This window comes from Garra rufa, unplaced genomic scaffold (genome assembly GCF_049309525.1).
Source record: "Garra rufa unplaced genomic scaffold, GarRuf1.0 hap1_unplaced_002, whole genome shotgun sequence".
In the NCBI taxonomy this organism is placed as follows: Eukaryota; Metazoa; Chordata; class Actinopteri; order Cypriniformes; family Cyprinidae; genus Garra; species Garra rufa.
The window spans coordinates 370764-385676 of record NW_027394277.1 but is presented as its reverse complement, the minus strand read 5'-3'; the positions used below and the strand labels follow the sequence as shown (position 1 = coordinate 385676).

Sequence of the window (14913 nt, the reverse complement as noted above, 5' to 3'; positions counted from 1 at the left end):
GAAACGCTGTTTTCTGACATTTCAGGGTCTAACTTCAAAAATCATGCAAAACACTTCTAACACCTTCAGATATGTTTCTCTGTGTTGCAAAATAGGTTTTATTCATGCACAGACTCCAAAGTTAAAGTGGGACCGAGATTCATCTTGAATGCCTGAACCAACTTTGTTCTGCGCTGAAAAGCTGTTTTCTGACATTTCAGGGTCTAACTTCAAAAATCATGCAAAACACTTCTAACACCTTCAGATATATTTCTCTGTGTTGCAAAATAGCTTTTATTCATGCACAGAGTGTAAATTTAAAGTGGGATAGAGATTCAGCTTGCATTGCCTGAACCAACTTTGTTCTGCGCTGAAAAGCTGTTTTCTGACATTTCAGGGTCTAACTTCAAAAATCATGCAAAACACTTCTAACACCTTCAGATATGTTTCTCTGTGGTGCAAAATAGGTTTTATTCATGCACAGAGTGTAAATTTAAAGTGGGACAGAGATTCAGCTTGCATTGCCTGAACCAACTTTGTTCTGCGCTGAAACGCTGTTTTCTGACATTTCAGGGTCTAACTTCAAAAATCATGCAAAACACTTCTAACACCTTCAGATATGTTTCTCTGTGTTGCAAAATAGGTTTTATTCATGCACAGACTGCAAATTTAAAGTGGGACAGAGATTCAGCTTGCATTGCCTGAACCAACTTTGTTCTGCGCTGAAACGCTGTTTTCTGACATTTCAGGGTCTAACTTCAAAAATCATGCAAAACACTTCACCTTCAGATATGTTTCTCTGTGTTGCAAAATAGGTTTTATTCATGCACAGACTGCAAAGTTAAAGTGGGACCGAGATTCAGCTTGCATTGCCTGAACCAACTTTGTTCTGCGCTGAAAAGCTGTTTTCTGACATTTCAGGGTCTAACTTCAAAAAACATGCAAAACACTTCTAACACCTTCAGATATGTTTCTCTGTGTTGCAAACTAGCTTTTATTCATGCACAGAGTGTAAATTTAAAGTGGGACAGAGATTCAGCTTGCATTGCCTGAACCAACTTTGTTCTGCGCTGAAACGCTGTTTTCTGACATTTCAGGGTCTAACTTCAAAAATCATGCAAAACACTTCTAACACCTTCAGATATGTTTCTCTGTGTTGCAAAATAGGTTTTATTCATGCATAGAGTGTAAATTTAAAGTGGGACAGAGATTCAGCTTGCATTGCCTGAACCAACTTTGTTCTGCGCTGAAACGCTGTTTTCTGACATTTCAAGGTCTAACTTCAAAAATCATGCAAAACACTTCTAACACCTTCAGATATGTTTCTCTGTGTTGCAAAATAGGTTTTATTCACGCACAGACTGCAAATTTAAAGTGGGACAGAGATTCAGCTTGCATTGCCTGAACCAACTTTGTTCTGCGCTGAAAAGCTGTTTTCTGACATTTCAGGGTCTAACTTCAAAAATCATGCAAAACACTTCTAACACCTTCAGATATGTTTCTCTGTGTTGCAAAATAGGTTTTATTCATGCACAGACTGCAAAGTTAAAGTGGGACCGAGATTCATCTTGAATGCCTGAACCAACTTTGTTCTGCGCTGAAAAGCTGTTTTCTGACATTTCAGGGTCTAACTTCAAAAATCATTCAAAACACTTCTAACACCTTCAGATATGTTTCTCTGTGTTGCAAAATAGGTTTTATTCATGCACAGACTGCAAAGTTAAAGTGGGACCGAGATTCAGCTTGCATTGCCTGAACCAACTTTGTTCTGTGCTGAAAAGCTGTTTTTTGACATTTCAGGGTCTAACTTCAAAAATCATGCAAAACACTTCTAACACCTTCAGATATGTTTCTCTGTGTTGCAAAATAGGTTTTATTCATGCACAGAGTGTAAATTTAAAGTGGGACAGAGATTCAGCTTGCATTGCCTGAACCAACTTTGTTCTGCGCTGAAAAGCTGTTTTCTGACATTTCAGGGTCTAACTTCAAAAATCATGCAAAACACTTCTAACACCTTCAGATATGTTTCTCTGTGTTGCAAAATAGGTTTTATTCATGCACAGAGTGTAAATTTAAAGTGGGACAGAGATTCAGCTTGCATTGCCTGAACCAACTTTGTTCTGCGCTGAAACGCTGTTTTCTGACATTTCAGGGTCTAACTTCAAAAATCATGCAAAACACTTCTAACACCTTCAGATATGTTTCTCTGTGTTGCAAAATAGGTTTTATTCATGCACAGACTGCAAATTTAAAGTGGGACAGAGATTCAGCTTGCATTGCCTGAACCAACTTTGTTCTGCGCTGAAACGCTGTTTTCTGACATTTCAGGGTCTAACTTCAAAAATCATGCAAAACACTTCTAACACCTTCAGATATGTTTCTCTGTGTTGCAAAATAGCTTTTATTCATGCACAGAGTGTAAATTTAAAGTGGGACAGAGATTCAGCTTGCATTGCCTGAACCAACTTTGTTCTGCGCTGAAACGCTGTTTTCTGACATTTCAGGGTCTAACTTCAAAAATCATGCAAAACACTTCTAACACTTTCAGATATGTTTCTCTGTGTTGCAAAATAGGTTTTATTCATGCATAGAGTGTAAATTTAAAGTGGGACAGAGATTCAGCTTGCATTGCCTGAACCAACTTTGTTCTGCGCTGAAACGCTGTTTTCTGACATTTCAGGGTCTAACTTCAAAAATCATGCAAAACACTTCTAACACCTTCAGATATGTTTCTCTGTGTTGCAAAATAGGTTTTATTCATGCACAGACTGCAAAGTTAAAGTGGGACCGAGATTCAGCTTGCATTGCCTGAACCAACTTTGTTCTGTGCTGAAAAGCTGTTTTCTGACATTTCAGGGTCTAACTTCAAAAATCATGCAAAACACTTCTAAAACCTTCAGATATGTTTCTCTGTGTTGCAAAATAGGTTTTATTCATGAACAGAGTGTAAATTTAAAGTGGGACAGAGATTCAGCTTGCATTGCCTGAACCAACTTTGTTCTGCACTGAAACGCTGTTTTCTGACATTTCAGGGTATAACTTCAAAAATCATGCAAAACACTTCTAACACCTTCAGATATGTTTCTCTGTGTTGCAAAATAGGTTTTATTCATGCACAGACTGCAAATTTAAAGTGGGACAGAGATTCAGCTTGCATTGCCTGAACCAACTTTGTTCTGCGCTGAAACGCTGTTTTCTGACATTTCAGGGTCTAACTTCAAAAATCATGCAAAACACTTCTAACACCTTCAGATATGTTTCTCTGTGTTGCAAAATAGCTTTTATTCATGCACAGAGTGTAAATTTAAAGTGGGACAGAGATTCAGCTTGCATTGCCTGAACCAACTTTGTTCTGCGCTGAAAAGCTGTTTTCTGACATTTCAGGGTCTAACTTCAAAAATCATGCAAAACACTTCTAACACCTTCAGATATGTTTCTCTGTGTTGCAAAATAGGTTTTATTCATGCATAGAGTGTAAATTTAAAGTGGGACAGAGATTCAGCTTGCATTGCCTGAACCAACTTTGTTCTGCGCTGAAATGCTGTTTTCTGACATTTCAGGGTCTAACTTCAAAAATCATGCAAAACACTTCTAACACCTTCAGATATGTTTCTCTGTGTTGCAAAATAGGTTTTATTCATGCACAGACTGCAAAGTTAAAGTGGGACCGAGATTCAGCTTGCATTGCCTGAACCAACTTTGTTCTGCGCTGAAAAGCTGTTTTCTGACATTTCAGGGTCTAACTTCAAAAATCATGCAAAACACTTCTAACACCTTCAGATATGTTTCTCTGTGTTGCAAAATAGGTTTTATTCATGCACAGAGTGTAAATTTAAAGTGGGACAGAGATTCAGCTTGCATTGCCTGAACCAACTTTGTTCTGCGCTGAAATGCTGTTTTCTGACATTTCAGGGTCTAACTTCAAAAATCATGCAAAACACTTCTAACACCTTCAGATATGTTTCTCTGTGTTGCAAAATAGCTTTTATTCATGCACAGACTGCAAATTTAAAGTGGGACAGAGATTCAGCTTGCATTGCCTGAACCAACTTTGTTCTGCGCTGAAACGCTGTTTTCTGACATTTCAGGGTCTAACTTCAAAAATCATGCAAAACACTTCTAACACCTTCATATATGTTTCTCTGTGTTGCAAAATAGCTTTTATTCATGCACAGAGTGTAAATTTAAAGTGGGACAGAGATTCAGCTTGCATTGCCTGAACCAACTTTGTTCTGCGCTGAAACGCTGTTTTCTGACATTTCAGGGTCTAACTTCAAAAATCATGCAAAACACTTCTAACACTTTCAGATATGTTTCTCTGTGTTGCAAAATAGGTTTTATTCATGCATAGAGTGTAAATTTAAAGTGGGACAGAGATTCAGCTTGCATTGTGTAGCGTCTGGACCAATCAAACATAGTTATTTGTTACATTTAACAAATTATCCTTAAAACCAAGAAGCCAACTTTAGGTTGGCATTCTAGAAACAACCCCCAGTTCTACCAACATTAAAGCTACTGGGCCTTAAGGGCTCAGTTGCCAGGGCAACTATCTGATAACACCAGTTTTACGATCCAAAGGAATGCAGCAATTTTAAGAAAGACATTTGGCCTACTGAAATGGACTCTTCCCTAATTTATAGGAAAACCTTCCTATGAATGAACACACAAATGGTCCATTCATTGTGTATATCATTGTGGTTTATGTACCTTGTCTTTTTTTTTCTTTTTTATATATGTGTAATGTTTTATGCATGTGTTAAGATAGATATAGATAGATATCTCATGTAGATATATTATGTACGTGTCATGTTTAGTATCTCTGAATTCGTATTTTGATGATCTAAAAGATGATGCATATTATATGTTGATACACAGGTAACATATTAGAGTTTCATAAATCCCTAGTAGATTTACATGAATTTACCCACATGCAAAATACCTTGCTCTCAAACAAAGGGCCATAAAAGCCCACATCATTTCGAAACCCCCGCTCGGAATTTCAGCCTCTCTCATTGGTCAAGTCCACTTTGAGAGGTGTTATCTCCTAAATGTTAAAAGGGCTCACACCTAGTTCCGTCCAGTTCTTTCTGAAAACTTGATTGCTGCCTGTGGGGAGGCCTCCCCAGGCCCAGAGGGGGGGGGCCTCAACATATGGAGATGTGTGGACTCTCCACACAGAATACTCCCACTGGAGGTAATTTCACTCGACTATGGAACTTATCCAAATGTACACCATCGGAACTCTCTCCCTCTTCACTCATGGCCATCTCTGGATCCCCATCTCTGAAGTGCGGCCTGCTGTTCCTCAGAACAGCCCATTTGGGAGAGAAGACTCTCTCAACCACAACAGAGTCAAGAACAACCTCAGAGCTTCAAGAAAGTGCAACTCCGGCCATCAAATGGAACCATCCAGGACTTCTTCAGAGGCTCCACGAGACTCTCGTACGGATGCAAGTATCGTTTCTTCCACTAAACAGAGGTTTAAGTGTAAGTTATCGTATATGGCTCTTTGAATTAGAAACTGATGGTTCTTTAGATGGTCAGCTCAGCCTCAAGCCCCTTTTCCTATACTGCTCTAACCATCCTCTTACCCTACCCTGTATGAATGAGTATATGTTTGTTTTGTTTGTTTAGATTAGTTATATGTTAGTCGTTAGTTAATAAAACTCTTGTGCACAAATTACATGGGTTTCTGATTCTGCCTTGCAAATTAATGTCCCTTTACGATTTCCGATCAAGCTACATGCTCTAATGCATTATTACGCTAACAATGTTATTATTCTGTGGCCAAGAAAATATCATTGCTTAGGGTTGATAAGAAATTACCCTGTATGTTCGCTAGGCGAACAGATTAATTGATGGCGATTCGATTCCGCTACAGTTACTACTGGCGGCTGATATAAATAATGGTAATTAATCAAGATTAATTGTAATTATTTATATACATTTCCCTTTTGAGCTAAATTCGCAACATATTTTGGTGGAGAGAATGCGGGCAATCGTTTAAACATTATTTGCAAGCAGACTCAGAATCAAACTTGTGCGTTTTTCACATGAATTTTATTAACATCCTACACATGCAGCTTCTGATAAAATCAGATAGACTATAGCTTGAAGGTCCCTTACTATGAGAAGTAGAAAGTTCTTCAATGCTATAATGCATTTAAATCGTACAGTAAGAAACTAACCTAAAATTGGCGAAGAAATCCCAATTTTGTTGGTAGTAGCGTAAGCCTTCTCTGACGAAGAAATCTCAGATTAGCACCTCGTATAAATGGTACCAGAATAAATCTGTCTGAACTTGGGCGAAGAAACCCCCAACTCAGTTCTGTTGTAGGTGATCTGAACGATGCTCTTCATTTCACTGATTACGGCCGTCTTATGTTACGTATTATTGTATTCATATTGATCCGCTCATGTGAAACATTTACGTCATATTAATAATGTTTTAAAAACATTTTCCAATGCTATAAGCATGTTTGAATCGTACGATAAGGAATTTACCCGAAATTGGCGAAGAAATCCCAATTTTGTTGGTAGTAGCGTAAGCCTTCTCTGACGAAGAAATCTCAGATTAGCAGCTCGTATAAATGGTACCCAGAATAGATCAGTCTGAACTTGGGCTAAGAAGTCCCCACTTCAGCACAGCTGTAGGTGATCTGAGAAATGCGTCTCACTTCACTGATTTAAGGCCTAATTATGTATTACGTATCAGTGTATTCATATTGATCCGCTCATGTGAAACATTTACGTCAAATAAATGGTGTTATTATAGTGTAGCTGACTAATAATTCACCATTACCTGTGAAGTGAACATGCTGTTTTGATTTGTGAACGAGTTGCATGTGACGTCATGACTGAGCACACCTCATCTGACCACATGTGAGTCCCAGTGCATGCTCACAGCACGGACCAATCGCTGCTCCGCTTGGGCTGGGTTGTGAGCTTACATCGGTCTCCTAGCAACACATGACCCCGGAAGTGTGAGCAGACACTTCTGGGTTAATCTGATAACAGCACCACCCACTTCACAGACCTTAGGGCAAACGAACAACCGCGTATAGCTAAAGCTAGCTCTTTAGCAGCCCTAAACGCATACAAGTTAAAGCCCTCCACCTCAACTGAGAGCTGTTAGCACTCAGCTAACACTTAGACCCGTGTGAGTGTAGAGTGTAACATTTAACCCAAAGACTACAGACTTTGGAACATTTTAGACTAAGGGATTTTGATTTTAACTAGTGATGGGAGAGACAAAGCTGCTTGAGGTTTTGAATCAAACAATTCATTTGTGCCACAAATGATTCACTGTTGTGAAACGCCCAGTGCTGGAAACCCCTGCTGGTCAGGACAGGGGAAGTGTAGTGAAAATGAAACTTAATGAAACACCTTTTTCCAAACCAATAAACAATGATTTATTGAAGGTGCAATTAATTAAAGGTGATCAACGATCCCTAATACCTTTAAAGGATAAGGGTCTTTTAATGAGTTATATTTCAGGAAACGAATGAAAGCTTGGCCAATCAGAGCAATATGAGACTTTAAAGTATACCTCCTGCCTTTAAATGTGTCACTAAATGTGTACAATTTATAGGGTTGATGCAAGATTGAATACAAATCTTAGACATTGGTTCATGAGACCTTGCATCGAACCCGCTGAAATTCAATTCAATTTGAAAAGCTATAGTGCAAGAAGCCTCGTTTGCTGAAATCACCATACACTCCGTATCATGGATTCGAGAAATAAGGGAGTGACTGAGGGCCCAAACCTCTACAGAGTATGCTCAAAGACCCCATCACTAGTTTAAACAATTTCTCTCTCCCTCTCTCTTGCTATCCCCCCTTTCTCTTGAATTCATTTCCTGCTTGGCTGTCACCCTCTATGTAGGATCAGTCAGGGTAGCCCCTCCTCACATACTTTGGGTTTTGACCATGTTATCTTTATTTTGACTTCATTCTGCCTCTCTTGTATTTGGTCTAATTTACTAACCTTTATTTAGCTTGAATGTAACAAATTCAGCTAAGATGATTTCAATCAAATTAGAAGTTTGATTAAATCAATGTATTCACTTCTCCCTTTAGTTCCCTAAAGCTATTAGGACACTTTCATTAAGCTTTCACCTCAGTTTAGTTTGTCCGACCATCATCATCTCTCTCCCGGTATAGGATTATAGCAGTTCCAGAAACCGCTGTCCCCTTAATGAACAAAGCAGGTTATTAGCAGACTAATTCCTGTCCCTCTCTATACCCCTCCTTATATAGATGTTTGATGTGTCCCTGCTAGCCTAGCTAACACCCCCTAGGTTTAATGACACTCCTGCAGCATTCCTCTGAACGAGTGACAACTGCTAAGTCATAGCTCAGACTTAAACTAAATCAGGAAAGCCCTTCTTTCTTCCACTGTCTCTCTATGATTTTATTTCGTTTTGTTTTATTCAACACCATCCTAGTGACCAAACTTGAGAACCATCAGTGCATTGAGTAAAAATGTGACCACGTGTACAGCATGGTCAGTAGCTGACCCTTGCTTTCATCCTGTTTTAAAATTACTCATAACACTCCCTTTGTGCTCACCTGCACAAAATCTCAGGGTCCAATCTCACTAGCTGCCCCACGACAGCTATCCACACCTTATCTGGCCTACAGAGCCAATCACCATAAAGATAGCTTACCACCTCTGTTTTGTGTTTGTACTTGCATTTGCCTTCTGCCTCTCTCTCTCGTGTCTCCACAAGTGAACCAGCGTGTCTCAGACATCCAGCCCTGCCAACAACCAGGACCAACTGGAGACTCGGCAGAGTGCTGTGAGGGACATCCTTTAGCCTAAAGCAGCCAACAGCCTGCAACGGCAGAGGAAGGAACAGCGGGACTGCAACGTGGTCGCCTCACTTCCAGCCTGGACAACCAGGAACTGACCAGCATCATCATCTCCTTGGCCCACACCCTCAAGGGCCTCAGACAGGAGGCAAATGAACTGAACCTGCAAGTCACAGAGTTCCAAAGGGAACCGACACCCTTTGGAAAAGAGGAGGAACCGACAGACGCAAGGAACCTGACAGAGCAATGGAAGGAAATCACCAGTCTTTACGAAGGCTTTAACAGCTGCCAGACACAGGTAGCAGCTTGAAAAGGCCACCAGACAAGACTTAAACAGAGAACTGTTCCACACAAAGTCACTGTTAAAACAGTACACACATAACTTAATAAGAGAGACACAAGAGCCAAGGCCGTAGAAGGCCTTCTGCATGCAGCCAGAGCTGTAGTCCAAACCTTAACTTAGCAATTCTGCAACCTTAAAGAGGAGCTCAACATGGTCCAGAAAGACTTGGAAAAGTCCTACAGACTGCAGATGGACTAGACAAATAGCATACACCCTGCTGCACACCACACAGCCAGCAGTGCAGACCCCCATATCCCGGTACACAGATACAAGAGGGGGAGGGGCAAAACCCTCTGCTTGACACAAGTCGACTTCCTGAAAACTTATGCAGTGTCAGAAGGAAAAGGACTCATTCAGGTGAGTCCTGAAACAGCACATGAAGTGACACAATCTCAATCGAATGGCCAGAGACATCCCTGCATTCACACCAGAACGTGTAGGAGACAATGATGTCCATGCCTACCTGAGAGACATTTGACTTTCACCTGCAGTCTTGGACCAGTGGGAATCACTAAGATAGACTCCATCTGCTCTGGGTCACCTCTAGCCCAGAGGTGCAACACTTCATGGCTCAACAGCCAGGACCCATTCAATCAGACCACCAGCAACTCGGACAAGCTCAAGCCAGTGTCGACACCACCAACATCAGACGCCTAATGATGTTTGAGCAAAACAGAGGGCTAACAGACACCTGCTGCCCTCTTGCCACCCTAACCGGGTCCGTCTGAAACTCTTTATGACAATTCCCTTCGAACCCTGGAACTACCTGCCCTCTCACAAGTGAGAGTCCAACCAGCGATTCCAGACTGCAGGGACCACATACTAGATAACAACCACCTGACACAGACCAACTCGGGTCAGGATGACAAGTGACACTGCCTCGACACCTGCTGCACAAACTCGAGGACCCATACCTTGCCACCGTCTACATTATCACACCTGATAATGTCGACCACAGCACCACAGCCACTCCTTGAAGCACCAACCACCAGAGAGCCACCTCTCTCTTCCAGCCATGAGTGGCAGGCGCAGGCCTGATTGTTCCGCACCTTTGATGTCGCTCACTGTTGTCTGTTGGACAGACAACAACGATCGAAAGAGGGGGAATTGTAGCGTCTGGACCAATCAAACATAGTTATTTGTTACATTTAACAAATTATCCTTAAAACCAAGAAGCCAACTTTAGGTTGGCATTCTAGAAACAACCCCCAGTTCTACCAACATTAAAGCTACTGGGCCTTAAGGGCTCAGTTGCCAGGGCAACTATCTGATAACACCAGTTTTACGATCCAAAGGAATGCAGCAATTTTAAGAAAGACATTTGGCCTACTGAAATGGACTCTTCCCTAATTTATAGGAAAACCTTCCTATGAATGAACACACAAATGGTCCATTCATTGTGTATATCATTGTGGTTTATGTACCTTGTCTTTTTTCTTCTTTTTTATATATGTGTAATGTTTTATGCATGTGTTAAGATAGATATAGATAGATATCTCATGTAGATATATTATGTACGTGTCATGTTTAGTATCTCTGAATTCGTATTTTGATGATCTAAAAGATGATGCATATTATATGTTGATACACAGGTAACATATTAGAGTTTCATAAATCCCTAGTAGATTTACATGAATTTACCCACATGCAAAATACCTTGCTCTCAAACAAAGGGCCATAAAAGCCCACATCATTTCGAAACCCCCGCTCGGAATTTCAGCCTCTCTCATTGGTCAAGTCCACTTTGAGAGGTGTTATCTCCTAAATGTTAAAAGGGCTCACACCTAGTTCCGTCCAGTTCTTTCTGAAAACTTGATTGCTGCCTGTGGGGAGGCCTCCCCAGGCCCAGAGGGGGGGGGCCTCAACATATGGAGATGTGTGGACTCTCCACACAGAATACTCCCACTGGAGGTAATTTCACTCGACTATGGAACTTATCCAAATGTACACCATCGGAACTCTCTCCCTCTTCACTCATGGCCATCTCTGGATCCCCATCTCTGAAGTGCGGCCTGCTGTTCCTCAGAACAGCCCATTTGGGAGAGAAGACTCTCTCAACCACAACAGAGTCAAGAACAACCTCAGAGCTTCAAGAAAGTGCAACTCCGGCCATCAAATGGAACCATCCAGGACTTCTTCAGAGGCTCCACGAGACTCTCGTACGGATGCAAGTATCGTTTCTTCCACTAAACAGAGGTTTAAGTGTAAGTTATCGTATATGGCTCTTTGAATTAGAAACTGATGGTTCTTTAGATGGTCAGCTCAGCCTCAAGCCCCTTTTCCTATACTGCTCTAACCATCCTCTTACCCTACCCTGTATGAATGAGTATATGTTTGTTTTGTTTGTTTAGATTAGTTATATGTTAGTCGTTAGTTAATAAAACTCTTGTGCACAAATTACATGGGTTTCTGATTCTGCCTTGCAAATTAATGTCCCTTTACGATTTCCGATCAAGCTACATGCTCTAATGCATTATTACGCTAACAATGTTATTATTCTGTGGCCAAGAAAATATCATTGCTTAGGGTTGATAAGAAATTACCCTGTATGTTCGCTAGGCGAACAGATTAATTGATGGCGATTCGATTCCGCTACAGTTACTACTGGCGGCTGATATAAATAATGGTAATTAATCAAGATTAATTGTAATTATTTATATACATTTCCCTTTTGAGCTAAATTCGCAACAATTGCCTGAACCAACTTTGTTCTGCGCTGAAACGCTGTTTTCTGACATTTCAGGGTCTAACTTCAAAAATCATGCAAAACACTTCTAACACCTTCAGATATGTTTCTCTGTGTTGCAAAATAGGTTTTATTCATGCACAGACTCCAAAGTTAAAGTGGGACCGAGATTCATCTTGAATGCCTGAACCAACTTTGTTCTGCGCTGAAAAGCTGTTTTCTGACATTTCAGGGTCTAACTTCAAAAATCATGCAAAACACTTCTAACACCTTCAGATATATTTCTCTGTGTTGCAAAATAGCTTTTATTCATGCACAGAGTGTAAATTTAAAGTGGGATAGAGATTCAGCTTGCATTGCCTGAACCAACTTTGTTCTGCGCTGAAACGCTGTTTTCTGACATTTCAGGGTCTAACTTCAAAAATCATGCAAAACACTTCTAACACCTTCAGATATGTTTCTCTGTGTTGCAAAATAGGTTTTATTCATGCACAGACTGCAAAGTTAAAGTGGGACCGAGATTCAGCTTGCATTGCCTGAACCAACTTTGTTCTGCGCTGAAAAGCTGTTTTCTGACATTTCAGGGTCTAACTTCAAAAATCATGCAAAACACTTCTAACACCTTCAGATATGTTTCTCTGTGTTGCAAAATAGGTTTTATTCATGCACAGACTGCAAATTTAAAGTGGGACAGAGATTCAGCTTGCATTGCCTGAACCAACTTTGTTCTGCGCTGAAAAGCTGTTTTCTGACATTTCAGGGTCTAAGTTCAAAAATCATGCAAAACACTTCTAACACCTTCAGATATGTTTCTCTGTGTTGCAAAATAGGTTTTATTCATGCACAGTGTAAATTTAAAGTGGGACAGAGATTCAGCTTGCATTGCCTGAACCAACTTTGTTCGGCGCTGAAACGCTGTTTTCTGACATTTCAGAGTCTAACTTCAAAAATCATGCAAAACACTTCTAACACCTTCAGATATGTTTCTCTGTGTTGCAAAATAGGTTTTATTCATGCACAGAGTGTAAATTTAAAGTGGGACAGAGATTCAGCTTGCATTGCCTGAACCAACTTTGTTCTGCGCTGAAACGCTGTTTTCTGACATTTCAGGGTCTAACTTCAAAAATCATGCAAAACACTTCTAACACCTTCAGATATGTTTCTCTGTGTTGCAAAATAGGTTTTATTCATGCATAGAGTGTAAATTTAAAGTGGGACAGAGATTCAGCTTGCATTGCCTGAACCAACTTTGTTCTGCGCTGAAACGCTGTTTTCTGACATTTCAAGGTCTAACTTCAAAAATCATGCAAAACACTTCTAACACCTTCAGATATGTTTCTCTGTGTTGCAAAATAGGTTTTATTCACGCACAGACTGCAAATTTAAAGTGGGACAGAGATTCAGCTTGCATTGCCTGAACCAACTTTGTTCTGCGCTGAAAAGCTGTTTTCTGACATTTCAGGGTCTAACTTCAAAAATCATGCAAAACACTTCTAACACCTTCAGATATGTTTCTCTGTGTTGCAAAATAGGTTTTATTCATGCACAGACTGCAAAGTTAAAGTGGGACCGAGATTCATCTTGAATGCCTGAACCAACTTTGTTCTGCGCTGAAAAGCTGTTTTCTGACATTTCAGGGTCTAACTTCAAAAATCATGCAAAACACTTCTAACACCTTCAGATATGTTTCTCTGTGTTGCAAAATAGGTTTTATTCATGCACAGACTGCAAAGTTAAAGTGGGACCGAGATTCAGCTTGCATTGCCTGAACCAACTTTGTTCTGTGCTGAAAAGCTGTTTTTTGACATTTCAGGGTCTAACTTCAAAAATCATGCAAAACACTTCTAACACCTTCAGATATGTTTCTCTGTGTTGCAAAATAGGTTTTATTCATGCACAGAGTGTAAATTTAAAGTGGGACAGAGATTCAGCTTGCATTGCCTGAACCAACTTTGTTCTGCGCTGAAAAGCTGTTTTCTGACATTTCAGGGTCTAACTTCAAAAATCATGCAAAACACTTCTAACACCTTCAGATATGTTTCTCTGTGTTGCAAAATAGGTTTTATTCATGCACAGAGTGTAAATTTAAAGTGGGACAGAGATTCAGCTTGCATTGCCTGAACCAACTTTGTTCTGCGCTGAAACGCTGTTTTCTGACATTTCAGGGTCTAACTTCAAAAATCATGCAAAACACTTCTAACACCTTCAGATATGTTTCTCTGTGTTGCAAAATAGGTTTTATTCATGCACAGACTGCAAATTTAAAGTGGGACAGAGATTCAGCTTGCATTGCCTGAACCAACTTTGTTCTGCGCTGAAACGCTGTTTTCTGACATTTCAGGGTCTAACTTCAAAAATCATGCAAAACACTTCTAACACCTTCAGATATGTTTCTCTGTGTTGCAAAATAGCTTTTATTCATGCACAGAGTGTAAATTTAAAGTGGGACAGAGATTCAGCTTGCATTGCCTGAACCAACTTTGTTCTGCGCTGAAACGCTGTTTTCTGACATTTCAGGGTCTAACTTCAAAAATCATGCAAAACACTTCTAACACTTTCAGATATGTTTCTCTGTGTTGCAAAATAGGTTTTATTCATGCATAGAGTGTAAATTTAAAGTGGGACAGAGATTCAGCTTGCATTGCCTGAACCAACTTTGTTCTGCGCTGAAACGCTGTTTTCTGACATTTCAGGGTCTAACTTCAAAAATCATGCAAAACACTTCTAACACCTTCAGATATGTTTCTCTGTGTTGCAAAATAGGTTTTATTCATGCACAGACTGCAAAGTTAAAGTGGGACCGAGATTCAGCTTGCATTGCCTGAACCAACTTTGTTCTGTGCTGAAAAGCTGTTTTCTGACATTTCAGGGTCTAACTTCAAAAATCATGCAAAACACTTCTAAAACCTTCAGATATGTTTCTCTGTGTTGCAAAATAGGTTTTATTCATGAACAGAGTGTAAATTTAAAGTGGGACAGAGATTCAGCTTGCATTGCCTGAACCAACTTTGTTCTGCACTGAAACGCTGTTTTCTGACATTTCAGGGTATAACTTCAAAAATCATGCAAAACACTTCTAACACCTTCAGAT

General features: G+C 40.1%; 1 protein-coding gene across 1 annotated transcript in view; it reads right to left on the bottom strand.

Annotated features, from left to right (window-relative positions):
• LOC141305334 (exportin-6-like) overlaps window positions 1–9388 on the bottom strand; it is a 45556-nt gene extending 36168 nt beyond the window's left edge. Inside the window, exons 1-3 of the mRNA XM_073832451.1 lie at window positions 9348–9388; window positions 9020–9152; window positions 5169–5315 (exon numbers count right to left, since the gene is read on the bottom strand). Of these exons, the coding sequence (XP_073688552.1) occupies window positions 5169–5315; window positions 9020–9152; window positions 9348–9388 (321 nt within the window). The remainder of the gene's footprint in view (window positions 1–5168; window positions 5316–9019; window positions 9153–9347) is intronic.
• Window positions 9389–14913: the final 5525 nt, after the last annotated feature.